The 14,976-nt window shown below is 37.8% G+C and overlaps 1 protein-coding gene across 1 annotated transcript in view; it reads left to right on the top strand.

Annotated features, from left to right (window-relative positions):
- Positions 1–158: 158 nt before the first annotated feature.
- BBS7 (Bardet-Biedl syndrome 7) overlaps positions 159–14,976 on the top strand; it is a 54,427-nt gene continuing 39,609 nt past the window's right edge. The window contains exons 1-8 of the mRNA XM_045290215.1: positions 159–264; positions 3,109–3,174; positions 4,337–4,399; positions 6,150–6,325; positions 8,607–8,793; positions 10,978–11,050; positions 11,408–11,524; positions 13,883–14,013. Of these exons, the coding sequence (XP_045146150.1) occupies positions 229–264; positions 3,109–3,174; positions 4,337–4,399; positions 6,150–6,325; positions 8,607–8,793; positions 10,978–11,050; positions 11,408–11,524; positions 13,883–14,013 (849 nt within the window). The 5' untranslated portion in view covers positions 159–228. The remainder of the gene's footprint in view (positions 265–3,108; positions 3,175–4,336; positions 4,400–6,149; positions 6,326–8,606; positions 8,794–10,977; positions 11,051–11,407; positions 11,525–13,882; positions 14,014–14,976) is intronic.

Genomic DNA, 14,976 nt, shown 5'->3' with positions numbered 1-14,976 from the left:
TCCGACGTCCTTCGTCCTGGAGGCGTTCGCAGGAACGTGCTGACGTCACGCTGGACGCCGCTACTCCGACGCCCCACCTCAGCATCCCCTCTCGAGGCCGGTGGTAGCTTTGATTTCCCCACGGAGGGCTCGCGGCCGCCTGCCTTTGGGGGCCCGACGCCCGCGGGCCGGCAGCACCCTCTGCTCCTCCCCTGGCCGGCCACTGCCCGGCGTGTTAGTGCCGCCGTCATGGATCTGATTTTAAACCGAGCGGATTATTTACAGGTGAAGACGCGGGGAGGGGCGGGCCGCGCGCCGCGCGGGGTGAACCCCGCGTCCCGAGAGCGTTCGTTTTTCCACAGACGTTGTCCGGGGTCCCCGAGTGCGGGCCGGGCGTGGGGCCGAAGGAACTCGGCTGCTCAGCGCCCTCGAGTGGTCCTTCTCGCGGGGAGGGGCAGGTCCAGCTCCTGCGTGACAGTCCCCGGGGCTTGGGAAGAAGGAGGGCGCTGGAACTGGCCTGGGGGGGCCTGGGGCCCGGGGTGCTCCTCCGCCCCACCGCCAGACCCTCGTTTCTGTTTGAGCCTGCCACCCCCGGCCCGGGCCAGATCATCGTACTAGCTTGGCAACTCATGATGGAGTTGGTTCTAAGGGTGTAACGACCATAATATTTCATCCTCTTGAAAATTTCTGCAAAGTAGGTCATTTGACAGATCAGGGACCCTCATTGTTAAGCAGTGGGCTTAAAAACAGACAACAAAAACCACCCCCTCTTCACAGTGACCTTGAAAGATAGATTAGAATTGCCTCCTAGGCTTTCCAGGCTGGAAAGCCCCCAGGGGAGCAACTGCCTCATCTTTCTAGAAGTGGCTAGTGGGTGTCAACCAACTTCCCTTAGGGAGCACTTTAACTGTGTGCCACCAGGGCTCCTATAATTTGCTCAGTAGCTAAAATTGATGGAGTCACTATCTGAAAAAGTTATTACACAGCTAACTTTTTTTTCCCTCTTGCACTACAGTAGGTCTCATAAGTTTTTTCAGCCTTCTGAAAAAACTAATACAGAATTGTTGTTCATATTTTTCCTTCTTCCTAGTCTTCTCTGTTTCCAGTCATTCTAATTAGGTTCATAGTACAAATGTTTGCCAAGTCCGTTTCCCTCAAACTAGAAATTCGGGAGTCATGCTAAGTACTCCGCCCTTAATATCTTCCACATCCAAATAGCTCCTTTTGCTTCTGAAATATTTCTCCAATTTGTCTCATTCCCTCCATGTCATTACAAGCCCACAGGTTCTCCTCTTGCTTGGATAATAAATAGCCTGCCAAGTGGGCTCCTGACCTCCAATTTCACATTCTCCAAGCCATTGTTCACAATTTGCTAGGTTTATAATAAAAAAATTAAATCTAAGCAGATTTCTACTTTAAACCCAATGATACATCATGGATTTATACCACTGGCAAGGGTGTTGGGCCACTAAGTGCAAGGTCAGTGGCTCAAACCCAGCAGGCAGGTCTGCTTGCTGGAGGAAGATGAGGTTGGGCCCATAAACATTTATTGTCCATGAGGGTGGGAGGAAAACAATAGCTGATACCAAGGGCTCAAGTAGAAAGAAAATGTTGTGAAAAGGATGATGGCAACAAATGTACAAAAGTGCTCGACACTATGTATGCATTGTTAGAAGAGTTGTTTGACTCCCCAATAAAATGAATTTAAAAAGAAAGATTTACAGTCTTAGAAACCCTGTTATGAGTTGGAATCAACTCGATGGCAGTGGGTTGTGTCTTTCATGATCATAGACAGGATTTTTCCTACTTCTCTCCTTTTAGTACTCAGTCTCAACCTAACTATATCCCACTAATGCCAGTGCCTTGCTAAACAAGCTAGGCATTTTTTTCATCCTTTCTCCCTTATGTAAAACAATCTTTACCATTATTTAAATAGGATGTTACACTATCAGCATGTTTGATGTTTTAGCTAAACTTTCATTGCATCTTAATAAAATTATAATCAATTTTTGAAGCATTTTAATTGCTTTATAACAAGTAGAGTAGGATTGTAAAAGAAGGCTTCTAGAAGTTTTTTTGTTTTTGTGGTTTTTTTAATGTGAAGTACCCTACCAGTAATGTTACCAATATCATTGGTTTGACAGTATTATAGGATAAAATCTACTCTTTTTGGTTGTTTTCAATATTTGTACTTTTATGATATACAGTGATATCTCAGTTGTTGAATGGCGCAAAGCTCAAACTTTCCACCACTCCAATAGCAAAGTTCTAAAAAAATCTGTTTGTTGTTCGTAATTTTGCTTCATAGTCGAACTGAAAATACAACTTGAAAAAATTTGTATAGGCTAAGCTTGAGAGTTAGTCTTGGACACAAAGGTCCTTCAGTCTAAGCCCTGTTCTTGCTCAGACCACATACAGTGCTTGTGTTAGTGTGTGAAAATATTCATCATTGTGCTTTTACCCCCTTTATTTGCATAAAATATGGTAACTATTGTTATAAAGAAAGTTAGTGATACCAACAGTAAAGCTAAGAGGAAAACAAACAGTAGGGGTAAAGAGAAAAATCATTTGAATCAGGTTGCTGCCTGATTTGGGGGCTAAATACAACAGGCCTAAGTCAAGAGTGTCAACATTTTTGGGGAAAAAAAAAAAAAGATTGAAGTGACTTATGTAGTGAAAGGTGTGAAATCGTTAACGAGAAAACAAGCCAGACTACTTACTGAAGAGGTTGAAAAGTTACTATTAATTTGGAAAAATCAGAAACAACTTAATTGTGGTAAAGTGTCCAAGACAGTGATTTTCAAGAAGGCAAAACGCCTCCGTAGTGAATGTATAAGTATAGTGCTTGGGCTTCAAATCCAATTAGTATTTGGTTCTCCTTTATTTCTTATAGGAAAAATATGTTCAGTTCTCAAACTTGAATTTGGAACGAATTGAGTTCAATAACCAAGATATTACTGTATTTCATTAGAAAATAAACTTATCTTGGATGGTAATTATTATATCAATAGTTAATTACACAAAAATATGGCTCCTTATGATAGGAAACTGCCGTTTTTCCTTTATCTGATGTAATAACTTCAAATTACAGTTTGTTAGAAGACATTAAGTGCTGGTGTGATTTCTTAGGTTGGTGTGACCTCTCAGAAGACTATGAAGCTACTTCCTTCCTCAAAACATAGAGCTACACAAAAGGTACTGTATAGGTACTGCTTACAGAGGTAGGTTTTTATTTCTTTCATAATAGGTATATGTGTTAGTACGGGTAGACAAGAGAAACAAATCCAGAAACACTCGATGTGTAAGAGAGAACTTTATATCAAAGAGTCCAGATCAAGTCCACAAGTCCGATACTAGCCCATATATCCATTACCAATCTATAAATTCCTCTTCAGACTCAGGCAAAACATGCAATGATGCCAAGAAGATCACAAGCCAGTGGGTGGAAAGTCTTGTGAATCCTGTGGCAGTGGAAGCATCTCAGTGCTGGCAGGGATCTCTATGTGCTTCTGCCAGCTCCCGGGTGCTAGCTTAGCTACCTATATCTTGTCAGCAAGAAGACAAAGCAGAGAGTGTCTTGTGTGTCCCATCTCCCGTGAGCTATTTATCTCCATAGCACCTCCAAATGAGGTCATCAAGCTGCGACCTGATTGATAGGCTAGACCCACCCATTTACAAGTTGACACCAAATTATGTAACTACCACTATATTATTCTTTTAAAAATTATAATATTAAATTGGAAGTGAATTTATTTTTATTTGAATGGAGCCTGGAATACCAAGGGACACTACAGATGATTTTCTTGTGCTTTATAATTATTGGTTAATTTTATATCATGTCATATTTATATATTAATGTATTAACTAAGAAAGCCATATTCTGTTTTGTCCAAATAACTAGCATAAATCCTGTGTGTACAAAATTGTGTATATGTAAAAGGAAACAAACAATAGGCTATCGAGAAAATGATTCATAAGCCTTTCTTTATTTTTAAGCAGTGGTTCTCAACTTTCCTAATACCATGACCCTTTAATACAGTTCCTCATGTTGTGGTGACCCCCCCAACCATAAAATTATTTTTGTTGCTACTTCATCACTGTCATTTTGCTACTGGTATGAATTGGGCAACCCCTGTGAAAGGGTCGTTTGACCCTCAAAGGGGTCGTGACTCAGGTTGAGAATCACTGTTTTTAAGAGTAATTGAAATTTTAGTTGAGCAAATACATACCGTATATTTCATAGATACCTTATCTCTGCTTTTTAAGTTATAGTTTATATATTGACAATCTTATTTTCTCCGTATCCAATTAATAGAGTACAATAATAATAATTGTATATCTCTTCAATCTATTACAGGTGGTTATTGGTGATCAGGATGGGGTTGTTATGTGTTTTGGAGTCAAGAAAGGAGGAGCAGTGGTAAGTATATTCTTCAGAGAGAGAATTCTTTTTTTGAAGGAAAAATATACTACTTATTAAATAATCTTAGGTTAAAAACTTCTTGAAATATATACAATTGAAAGTGGATCTTGAGGGAAGTTATTTGACGCAGCATGTAATGCAAAAGTCATGTGTGACTATTGGAAACTTTGGCAGTTTGTGGTGACATTTGTTTTCTATGCTATATAACAATTGACCTCACAGTTAATAATGGCTTTAAAGCAAAATGTATTTACAAGTTTTATCGTAAGAATGCTGTGGGTTATGGGTGTAGGCACGGATTAGTGTGCATGTATATCCCCTGCTCACCTTCCACAGTGTAGAAGTTGGCTTCTGGAGCTTGAGAGCCTGTTCCAAGCTTCTGTGGTTTGATATAGTTCACTTCCATGCCATTGTGAGACTAATGATCTTTTTTCTTGCTGTCTCTCAGATGGGGCTGCTCTTAGCGCCTTAAGCCCTGTGCACTTCCTTGCCATAAAGTCTTTTCTTTTTTTTTTTTTTTGCCATAAAGTCTTTTCACAGACCTTCTTTCTGCATATTTCTTCCAAGACGGCTGAAAAATCTTTCTTTTCAATCTTTCAACACTGCTCTTATGTAACGTAACCATGGGCATGACTATCCCATCAGATTCACAGATCCTAACCCACAAATACCGTATGTACTTGAGTAGAAGTCAACACGAATACCAGCAGATGCACCTAATTTTACCACAAAAACTGCATTAAACGGGGAGGGAGGGGAAAAATGAGGACCTAATGTCGGGGGTTTAAGTGGAGAGAAAATGTTTTGAGAAACGATGTACAAATGCGCTTTACACAATTGATGTGTGTATGGATTGGGATAACAGTTGTATGAGCCCCTAATAAAATGTTAAAAAAGAGAAAAAAAAAAATGAAGAGCTGATAACAAGGGCTCAAGTAGAAAGAAAATGCTTTGAAAACAATGATGGCAACATATGTACAAATGTGCTTGACACAATGGATGGATGTATGGATTGTGATAAGAGTTTTACGAGTTCCCAATAAAATGATTTAAAAAAAATGTGCTGAAAAACTCGGCTTATACACGAGTATACACAGTAGGTTCTAGATGTGAACACTTATGATAATTACCATATATATACTATGATATTAAAAAAACCTCAGTGTTTTCAATTTTAACATAAATCCATATATATAGTCATTTGTATAGGAAGAATAAAGTATATAGTCATTTGTACAGGAAGAATAAAGGGAAGAAAAAGAAAACCGATGTAAAATTTATAAAAGTTGTAACAAAGCCACTATTAGGATCGTGAACCTAATTAATGAATTAGTTCATTGAACTTTCTTGTAGATAGGACTATTACTTAAAAAAACATTGCCTCTCAAACTTTAATGTGTATTGAAATCACCTGAGGAATCTTGTTACTTCTCGTTTCAGTAGATTTGGAGTTGGTTCTGAATTCTACTTTTAGCAAATGTGATGATTTAACAAAAATGATGTCAATGCATCATAGGGAGCCCTACTTTGAGTTACAAGAGTTTAGAACGTAATGATACCATTGAAATATGTGTAAGAATAAATATTCCAAACATTACTTAAATAAATTTTTATCTAAAATATTTGCTTATAATGTATACAGCACATTTTGTAAGTTTAAAAATCATAGTGTTTTTATGATAAAAGGAAATGCTTACAATAAAACAATATATAGACCTAATAATTTATCCCCTAATTATTTTTGCAGGCAGTCTTTAAGACTCTACCTGGACAGAAGATTGCAAGGCTGGAGCTAGGAGGGGTTCTCAACACACCTCAGGAAAAAATTTTTATTGCTGCAGGATCTGAGATTAGAGGCTTCACAAAGAGAGGGAAACAGTTCCTGTCCTTTGAAACAAACCTCACTGAAAGCATTAAAGCTATGTATGTTTATCGTTTTCTTTTTTAATCTGTTGGATAGTTGTATAGTGTTTAAAGTGCTGGGCTACTAACTGAGCTGTCTGTTCCATGGGAGAACAATGTGGAAGTCCTTTTCCATAAACTTACTAAAAATAAAACACGCACACACACACACACACACACACACTTTGTGCCACTGAGTCAATTCCAACTCAGCAACCTTACATAGGATTTCTGAGGCTATAGATCTTTATTTGGGCAGATAGCTATATTTTTCTCCCAAGGAGCAGCTTGGGGTTTTGAACTGTGAGCCTTGCAGTTAGCAGTCCAAGACATACCCAACAGCGCCACCAGACCTTAAAAACTTCAGCCTTGGAAACCCTCTGGGACCACATTACTCTGTCTTATGGGGGGCAGGGTGGGGGGTTATCAATTGAAATTAACTTGACAATAATAGGTTGGAGTAGATGTAGAACATTTGATAAAGTATCTTAAAAAGTTTTCTGAGATAAATGCTGAATAAAAGTACTTAGGGATCCCTTGTGGCACAGTGTTTAAAGTACTCTGTTGTTAACTGAAAGGTTGATGGTTGAATACCAGCTGCTCTATGGGAGAAAGATGTGGCCGATTGCTTCTCTAAACATTATACCACCTTGGAAAACTAAGGAAGGGATGCTTGGCTCTGTTATGTAGGGTTACTGAGTTGTAATTGACTCAATAGCAATGGGTTTAAAGGCGCTTTATGGGTCAAATTTTATTTGAAATCAACCCAAACTTAATTGATTGTTGAAATTATTTTCTTTGTAAGACCTTTGTAATATTTATGCATTCATTTTTGACTTCTTGGTTCTGTTTATGGTTCAGGATCAAGGCAAAAAGTAAACAATGAAATCTCAGTTTAATTTGTCATTCTTAGTTGCTTCTGGTAGTTCTGGTTTTATGCTAGCTACACTTTGGCTGGCCGTCAATGTTCGTGACAACTGATAAGATATAAATTAGGTCAACAGGTATAGTTCTGTGTGAAATATGTTTCCCATCTAGGCATCCTGATGTTTGAAATACTTTTAGCATAAAAAATTGTTTAAGAGTTCATGGAGATAGAGAAATTAATGAAGCTTCCAAGTAAAATGGCTATCTTTGTGACCATGTGATGAAAGATTTATTACACATGTATTTAATTTTTATTCTGTTTCTTCCAGATGAAAAGTTGCTTCAATTCAAGAATTGGAACATAGTTGTAATTTTTGTTTAAATGTTAAATTTCATATCATTTTATTTTCATTTCATTTTTATCAAGTAATGAAACCTTTTCCCCACTGTTAACTATTTAAAGTAAATCTACTGCAAATCAAATTTTATAGGCAATTTAATGTTGCATTAAGAAAGGTAACTTTAGAAATCAACTATCTTGCATTTCAATTTACCAGCTTTGTGTTATTAAGCTATTAGTCAGGCTTCTTAACATTGTATTACTCAACTGTAAAAAGGCTTTTTAATGGTCCCTATTCATAAGGTGGTGGTTGTTGATAGTCTGATGGTTAAATGAGCCAATATCTGTAAATCACTTAAGACAGTGTTTACACATTGTACACATTCAAATTGTCTTCACAAAGTTAAATGGTCATCTGTATTTTCATTTCCAGCTTTTCTAAATTCATTTTTTTACTGAGGAGCCTGAGACCTTAACATGCCTCATTTTTACCTTTCAAAATCAAAAGAGCTAAAAAGGCTAGAAATTTAGCAGCGGGAATTGCTTTTAAATTCCTTTCTCTAAGTTTTTGATAAAATAATGGTATACTTTATAAACTTCTGTTTCATCTCTGAAAAAATTCAGGATGATATCTGCTTATTTTAGAAATTTGGTGCTCTTAAATTTCTATTTTATACAGGGAATCCAGGGCAGATGAGCCCTACAGGACCAGTGGTGTGAGTGGCGATACTGGGAGGATAGAGGGAGAGTGGGTAGGAAAGAGGGAACCGATTACAAGGAACTATATGTGACCTCCTCCCTGGGGAACGGACAACAGAAAAGTGGTGAAAGGAGACGTTGGACAGGGCAAGATATGACAAAATAACAATTTATAAATTATCAAGAGCTCATGAGGGAGGGGGGAGTGGGGAGGGAGGGGAAAAATGAGGACCTAATGCCAGGGGTTTAAGTGGAGACGAAATGTTTTGAGAATGATGAGGGCAATGAATGTACAAATGCGCTTTACACAATTGATGTATGTATGGATTGTGATAAGAGTTGTATGAGCCCCTAATAAAATGATTTTTTTTTAATTTCTATTTTAATTTTTTTCAGGCACATATCTGGCTCAGACCTCTTTCTCAGTGCAAATTACATTTATAACCATTATTGTGACTGCAAAGACCAACATTATTACCTTTCGGGGGACAAAATCAATGACATCATCTGCCTTCCAGTGGAAAGATCACCTCTTATTACACCGATACTGGCCTGCCAAGATAGAGTACTCAGAGTTTTACAGGTTACTTCTTATTTGCATTTTCATAATTTTGGTAAATGAACACTGACGAACAATTTATTGCAATAGTTAGTACTAATTCAGCTACCTAACAGAAAAAAATATCTGAAGATTTAGAAAATAGTTTATTTGATAACTGACTTGCTTTTGTTCTCGATGCTGCAGTCTTTTTTGCTGCTGTCTGTGGCCAGTTTTCAGAGGGGCATATGTAGGAGAAAAAGGATACCTTTCCCTCACCACCCACTATTTCTGAACGAGTAACTATCAGAATGGAGTGTATGGCTTTTCTCGAAAGATCCTCCCCATCCCAGCTTTACATTGTTTGTCTGCTTCCTCCATCACTCCCCTCTCCCATCAAATTAAAAGAGAACAGTAACTTGGAGAGAGGGTGTTCGACTTTAACAAGGAACAGTTGAGATCAGGATGATAAAAATTTTAATTTATCTAGTATTCCTGGGAAAGTAGGTAGTTCACAGATATTTATTGGATAAATAACTAATTGGGAGAACAATTATTTTAGTGTCCCTACATTTCTGTTAAAAGCCATTATTGGCTAAAGTAAGTGCTTAAAGTCTTTTTTTATTACTAGTAATGATTATGGTAATTACTACCACTCCTATTTGACAGTGACATTTAATACAAGATACACACAATAGGGAAACATCTATGTGCATATATTTATATGTTAAGTATTAAGGTGGACATTGGGCCTCCACTCAAGTACTCCCTCAATGCAAGAACACTTTGTTCTAATAACTGGCTTTCTGAGATTCTCACCTTCCTGACACGATGGCTGAAGACAAATGGGTACATAAGCAAATGTGGTGAAGAAAGCTGATGGTGCCTGGCTATTAAAAGATACAGCATCTGGAGTCTTAAAGGCTGAGAAGCAAAAAGCCCACATGGAAGAAGCACACCAGCCTGTGTGATCACGAGGTATCAGAGGGATCAGATATCAGGCATCAAAGACCCAGAGCAAAAATTCATATCATGTGAATGAGGGGGAGTGCAGAGTGGAGACCCAAAACCCATCTGTAGACAATTGGGCAACCCCTTACAGAAGGGTCACAAGGAAGAGTCCAACCAGTCAGGATGCAGTATAGTACTTATGAAACATACATCTTTCTTCTAGTTATTTAATGCTCCCTCCACCCGCCCCCCGACTATCATGACCCAAATTCTACCTCACAAATCCAGCTAGACCAGAGCATGTACACTGGTACAGATAAGAGCTGGAAACACAGGGAATCCAGGACAGATAAACCTTTCAGGACCAATAATGAGAGTAGTGATACCAAGAGGGGAAGGGGAAGGTGGGGGGTATAAAGGGGGAACCGTACACAATGATCTATATATAAACCCCTCCCAGCGGGACAGACAACAGAACCAAATAATAATAATTTATAAATGATCAAGGATTCATGTGGGGGAGGGGGAAAATGAGCTGTTACCAAAGGCTCAAGTAGAAAATGTTTTGAAAATGATGATGGCAACATATGTACAAATGTGCTTGACACAATGGATGTATGTATGGCTTGTGATAAGAGCTGTATGAGTCCCCAGTAAAATGATTTTTAAAAAAAAGATACACACACACTATACAAGACTATTAAAATAACATTTAAATGTAAATAACATGTAATAGGTGGGGTAATTGAACCAGAAATTTAGGCAGTTGTAGCTAGCAACAATAATGTATGTTGATATTTCACAATATAATTTGGAACATTTATATTAGTATAATTTATTTGAATATAGGTATTACCAATGTTTCCAGACATAAAACTGACTTAGACTTCCTTCTCAGTGCAAGTTAAATCTGTACTGATTTCCAGTGGCCTCCACGCCTGTGGTTCTAGTGGCCCATTTGATTGCTGGTCAGAAATACTGTGGGGTGGGCTTGGACGGTGAGGGTGGGAGAATAGCAGGAGGACGAAATTAACTGATCAAAGCAATTCCTCAAAGGCTAAGAGGAGTAGAAAGTGCTATTTACATACCATGGACCTTATGTGAGGCATTACAGGTGATGCAGAGATAAAGTAGTGAGAAGAGTACTATGCCATTTTACATATAGCCCTTGAGCACCTTCAGGTTTCAGTGTCTCTCCCCTCTCATACTGAGGGACAATTGTATTGTGATTGTTAGAAAATGGTACTCTGTTTCAGTTTTAAAATACTTCTTCTTCAGGGATCTAATCTCAGATATGAAGTTGAAGTCCCTGGACCACCTACTGTTTTAGCACTGCACAATGGAAATGGCGGTAATGCTATTTAAATCTGAGTATGTTAGATTTGTAAAAACCTGTGTTTATGAAAAACATGAGTAAAATTGGAAAATTTCAGAAAGAAAATGAAATTCAGTTGAGACAATTATCTTCTAGTATTTTGCCAGTACGTTAAAGTAATAAGTTGTTGAATTGTAAATTTCAGTTTATCTTAAAAAATTAGATGATGGAGAGATTTGTCTCTTATGGTTATAAAATTCAGTGCATATATAGCCATCTCCCTAAATTTTACCAGCTTTTTTACCTTAGGAAAATTGTGTGTGAAAATATTTCAATTTAAAAGGTATGAGTTTGCGGAAGAAATGTAATATGCTGCCTTGAATTATATCTTAGGTGATTCTGGGGAAGACCTTTTGTTTGGAACATCAGATGGGAGACTTGGGCTTATTCAGATCACTACGTCTAATCCAATCCATAAGTGGGAAATTCGAAATGAAAAACAGAGGGGAGGTATGTTTATGGTACAGTTCAATTATGAAATTTCAGTAACTATTAAGTAGGACATTCAGACTATATCTTACATTTTAGTTTATATTATACAGATAACAGATGTTAACCACTCAGAGAGCCTCTTTCTATTTGCCTACTCTTAATTGGTTTGTCATACTATTACCATAATCGTTTTGTTTGAGATAGGCTTTTATGGGCCAATGTCTATCTGTGTCAACATTCTATACTAAAATCCATTTTGAATTGCTGGGGTCGGGAATTAACTATAATCTGGGAGTATTTGTATGAAGGAAGGAAGAAGTGTTGTCATTGAGTGCATATTGCTATTTTTTAAGGAATATATTTCTAGAAGAAACATACTTGACATGATATGGTAATACTTTTTTTTTGAAGAATTGATCTCAGACTAGTCCTAAAGAGTCAGAGATTAAAGATGTCCCAAATGTCCTACTCTTCCAATGGGCTATCATCCTTCCTTTGCTAGATCCCCATTAATCCCTTGGTTCACTGCAGTGTTTCACAGAAACTCACTAAACTTGGAGAAAATGGCTCACATGGTGGATGCCATGCAGTCCCATATCTAGGGTCAGGAAGAGACGACTCAAGTGCAGGGTCCAGAGCCAGAAGCCCACAATGTCTAGTATGTAGAGAATACCCTCCACAATGGGACTGCCCCACAGACCTATGGAGTCCAGAATTATGGCATGTCACATAAGGAATTATGGCCAGGAGGGCCATGTTGATGGACTATAATCTGGTGGGTGATGAGATGGCTATATGTTCATGATCTTTATTCATTAATTCTTCTTTTTCAACAAATGTGTTAGGGGAGACGGAGGATAAAAAAATAAGTGGCTCATCTCTGTCACCATCTTTGACAATGCTCCGCTTCTGTTTATGAGGCTTTCAGTATTGAGAATGTTTTGATGCTGGCCATAAGGTTTTCAGCAGCAATTTCTCAGAAGCGGACAGCCTATTCCTTCTTCACAGCCTGTTCGTAGCCTGGAAGCTCTGCTGAAACCTGTTCACTTTGAGTGACCCCTCTGATACTTAGCATACCAGTGACACAGCTTCCAGCATCAGAACAACAGACACGCCCTGCAGTACAGCAAGCTGACAGACAAGCGCTATCAATCACAGTAACCTTCGCTGTACAAAGATGTCAAATGTGAAGATGCTGCCTATACACTTTGGAATGTTATATTTCTGCCCCTCTAATCCCCTGCTTTGGATCCCTGTTGGCATAGTGGTTACGAGTTGGGCTGCTAAATCTCAAGAACAGTTCAAAACCACCAGCTGTTCCTCAGGAGAAAGGGGAGGCTTTCTATTACTTTAAACAGTTACAGTCTTGGAAACCCACAAGACAGTTTTGCCCTGTCCTATAAGGTTGCTTTAAGGTTCAGAATCGATTCGATTGAGTGAGTGAGTGAGTGAGTACCCTCCCCCCAAGAATCTGTACTCTTCTATTTATACTATATCAAACTGGTGGCAGTTCTTGGCATCTTGTGAGGGACTCAAATCATGTTCCTTATAAATGTTCTTCGAGTTTGGGAAAGAAAAGTCTGAAGGGGTAAAATCAGATGGGTAGGTTCAGGTTTCCCATGAAATTCTCTTAGGCCAGCCCTTTCTAGCCTACAAACATGAGCAATGCAACTGATTTTCTTAAAACTTATACCTGATAAACCCTCCTGATTTACCTGTGCCCTTTGACAAAATCTATCAAGACTACCCCGTTGTAATCCCCCAAAATAGTCACCATAACTTTTGTGAGCTGACCTTTATGCCTTGTTATTTTGAAGTTTCCCAGCTTTTTTTAAAAACACTTAATCTATTTAAAAAGATCATTTTATGTGGAGCACACTTTCCATAAACTTGTTGGAAAATTTCAGTGATTTAGGAAAATGTTTACTTGTCATTTGTTAAAAACTTTATAATAAGTCCTGACCTCAGAGTCATTTTTTTCTTGGAACAAAAAGTATCCTTTATTTTGAAGGGGTCCAAATGAGACTAAGAGAAATGTAGCCATCCATTGATCTCAGAGATATGTTTTAACATGTTTTGGTGAGAGCAAACCTCATGAGTATATAAACTGGAACTCTGGTAGAAATATTTTTTGACTTAGCCTCATATGACTCTGGAGCTCTGGAGAGATGCCAGAGCTAGAGATTTAAATTTAGGGACCATGATCATATAGATTATATTTACAGTCTTTGAAATAGATAAAGGTGGATGGAAATGCTCAAAAGGGTTTTGTTTTCCTTTCCGCTGTTATTTGCTGTATACATTTTTTCATTTTTACTTGGTAAACTTGATGTTTTTATTTGTTTTTCTAATAATAATACTTTTCTTTTTTTAAAGGTATTTTATGTGTTGATAGCTTTGACATCGTAGGAGATGGGGTGAAAGATTTACTTGTCGGGAGAGATGATGGAACAGTGGAAGTGTATAGTTTTGATAATGCAAGTGAACCCTTTCTACGATTTGATCAGGTACATTCAGTTTTAAAAGACTGCATATGCTTCAGATGAGTTTACTAATCATTAAGTAATTATGAAGATAAGTATAGTTTGGATTTTATTACATGAAAAGAAATTAAAATACTGTGTCTGGGTTTAACATGTTGCTATCGTGTTGTTATCAAAGTCTTCTCTGTTGTGTTATAGATTATGCTTGTATATGAATAGTAGACTATTACTTTGAAACTGAATAATGTATTTAAAATGCATATCTTTCTAGAGTATTAAATATTTTTACTTTAGTTTTAAAATATGTAACAACACATAGAGAGTGACATTCCTATAAATGAGACTGTTGTTTTAAAGTAATATGACTTTCGGAATAAAATTCATCCTGGTAAAATATTATAAAAAATCTCTTGTGGGGGAAGGCAGCATTTTCAATTCTAGCTACTTAGGTTTCAGCTATACAAGAAGTACTAAATAACCAATACTATGTCATACAAGCAAACATACAAACTTTTGTTTCACAAATTTTCTTTGTAGTTGTGATAACTTACCCTAAGTTACCTAGAGAAGCATTCTGGTAAAACTTGACTCTTTCTTTTCTTTTTTTTAAATCATTTTATTGGGGGCTCATACAACTCTTATCTTAATCCATACATACATCAATTGTATTTGCACATTCGTTACCTTCATCATTCTCAGAACATTTGCTCTCCACGTAAGGCCCTGGCTCCTCATTTTCCCCCCTCCCTCCTGCACCCCCCTCCCTCATGAACCCTTGATAACATATAAATTATTATTTTGTCATGTCTTACACTGTCTGATGTCTCCCTTCACCCACTTTTCTGTTGTCTGTCAGTGGAGTAGAGAGGGGGAACCGATTACAAGGATCTACATATGTCCTCCTCCCTGGGGGACAGACTCTTTCATTTTTATGAATGTTTGTTTTTTCCCAATCCAGAGCTTCCCCATTCTACCCCAAGTAGGAGA

This window comes from Echinops telfairi, unplaced genomic scaffold, assembly GCF_000313985.2.
Source record: "Echinops telfairi isolate 266 unplaced genomic scaffold, ASM31398v2 ScPeMD7_33;HRSCAF=127, whole genome shotgun sequence".
NCBI classification, from domain to species: domain Eukaryota; kingdom Metazoa; phylum Chordata; class Mammalia; order Afrosoricida; family Tenrecidae; genus Echinops; species Echinops telfairi.
This window is presented reverse-complemented; position numbering and strand designations above follow the sequence as displayed.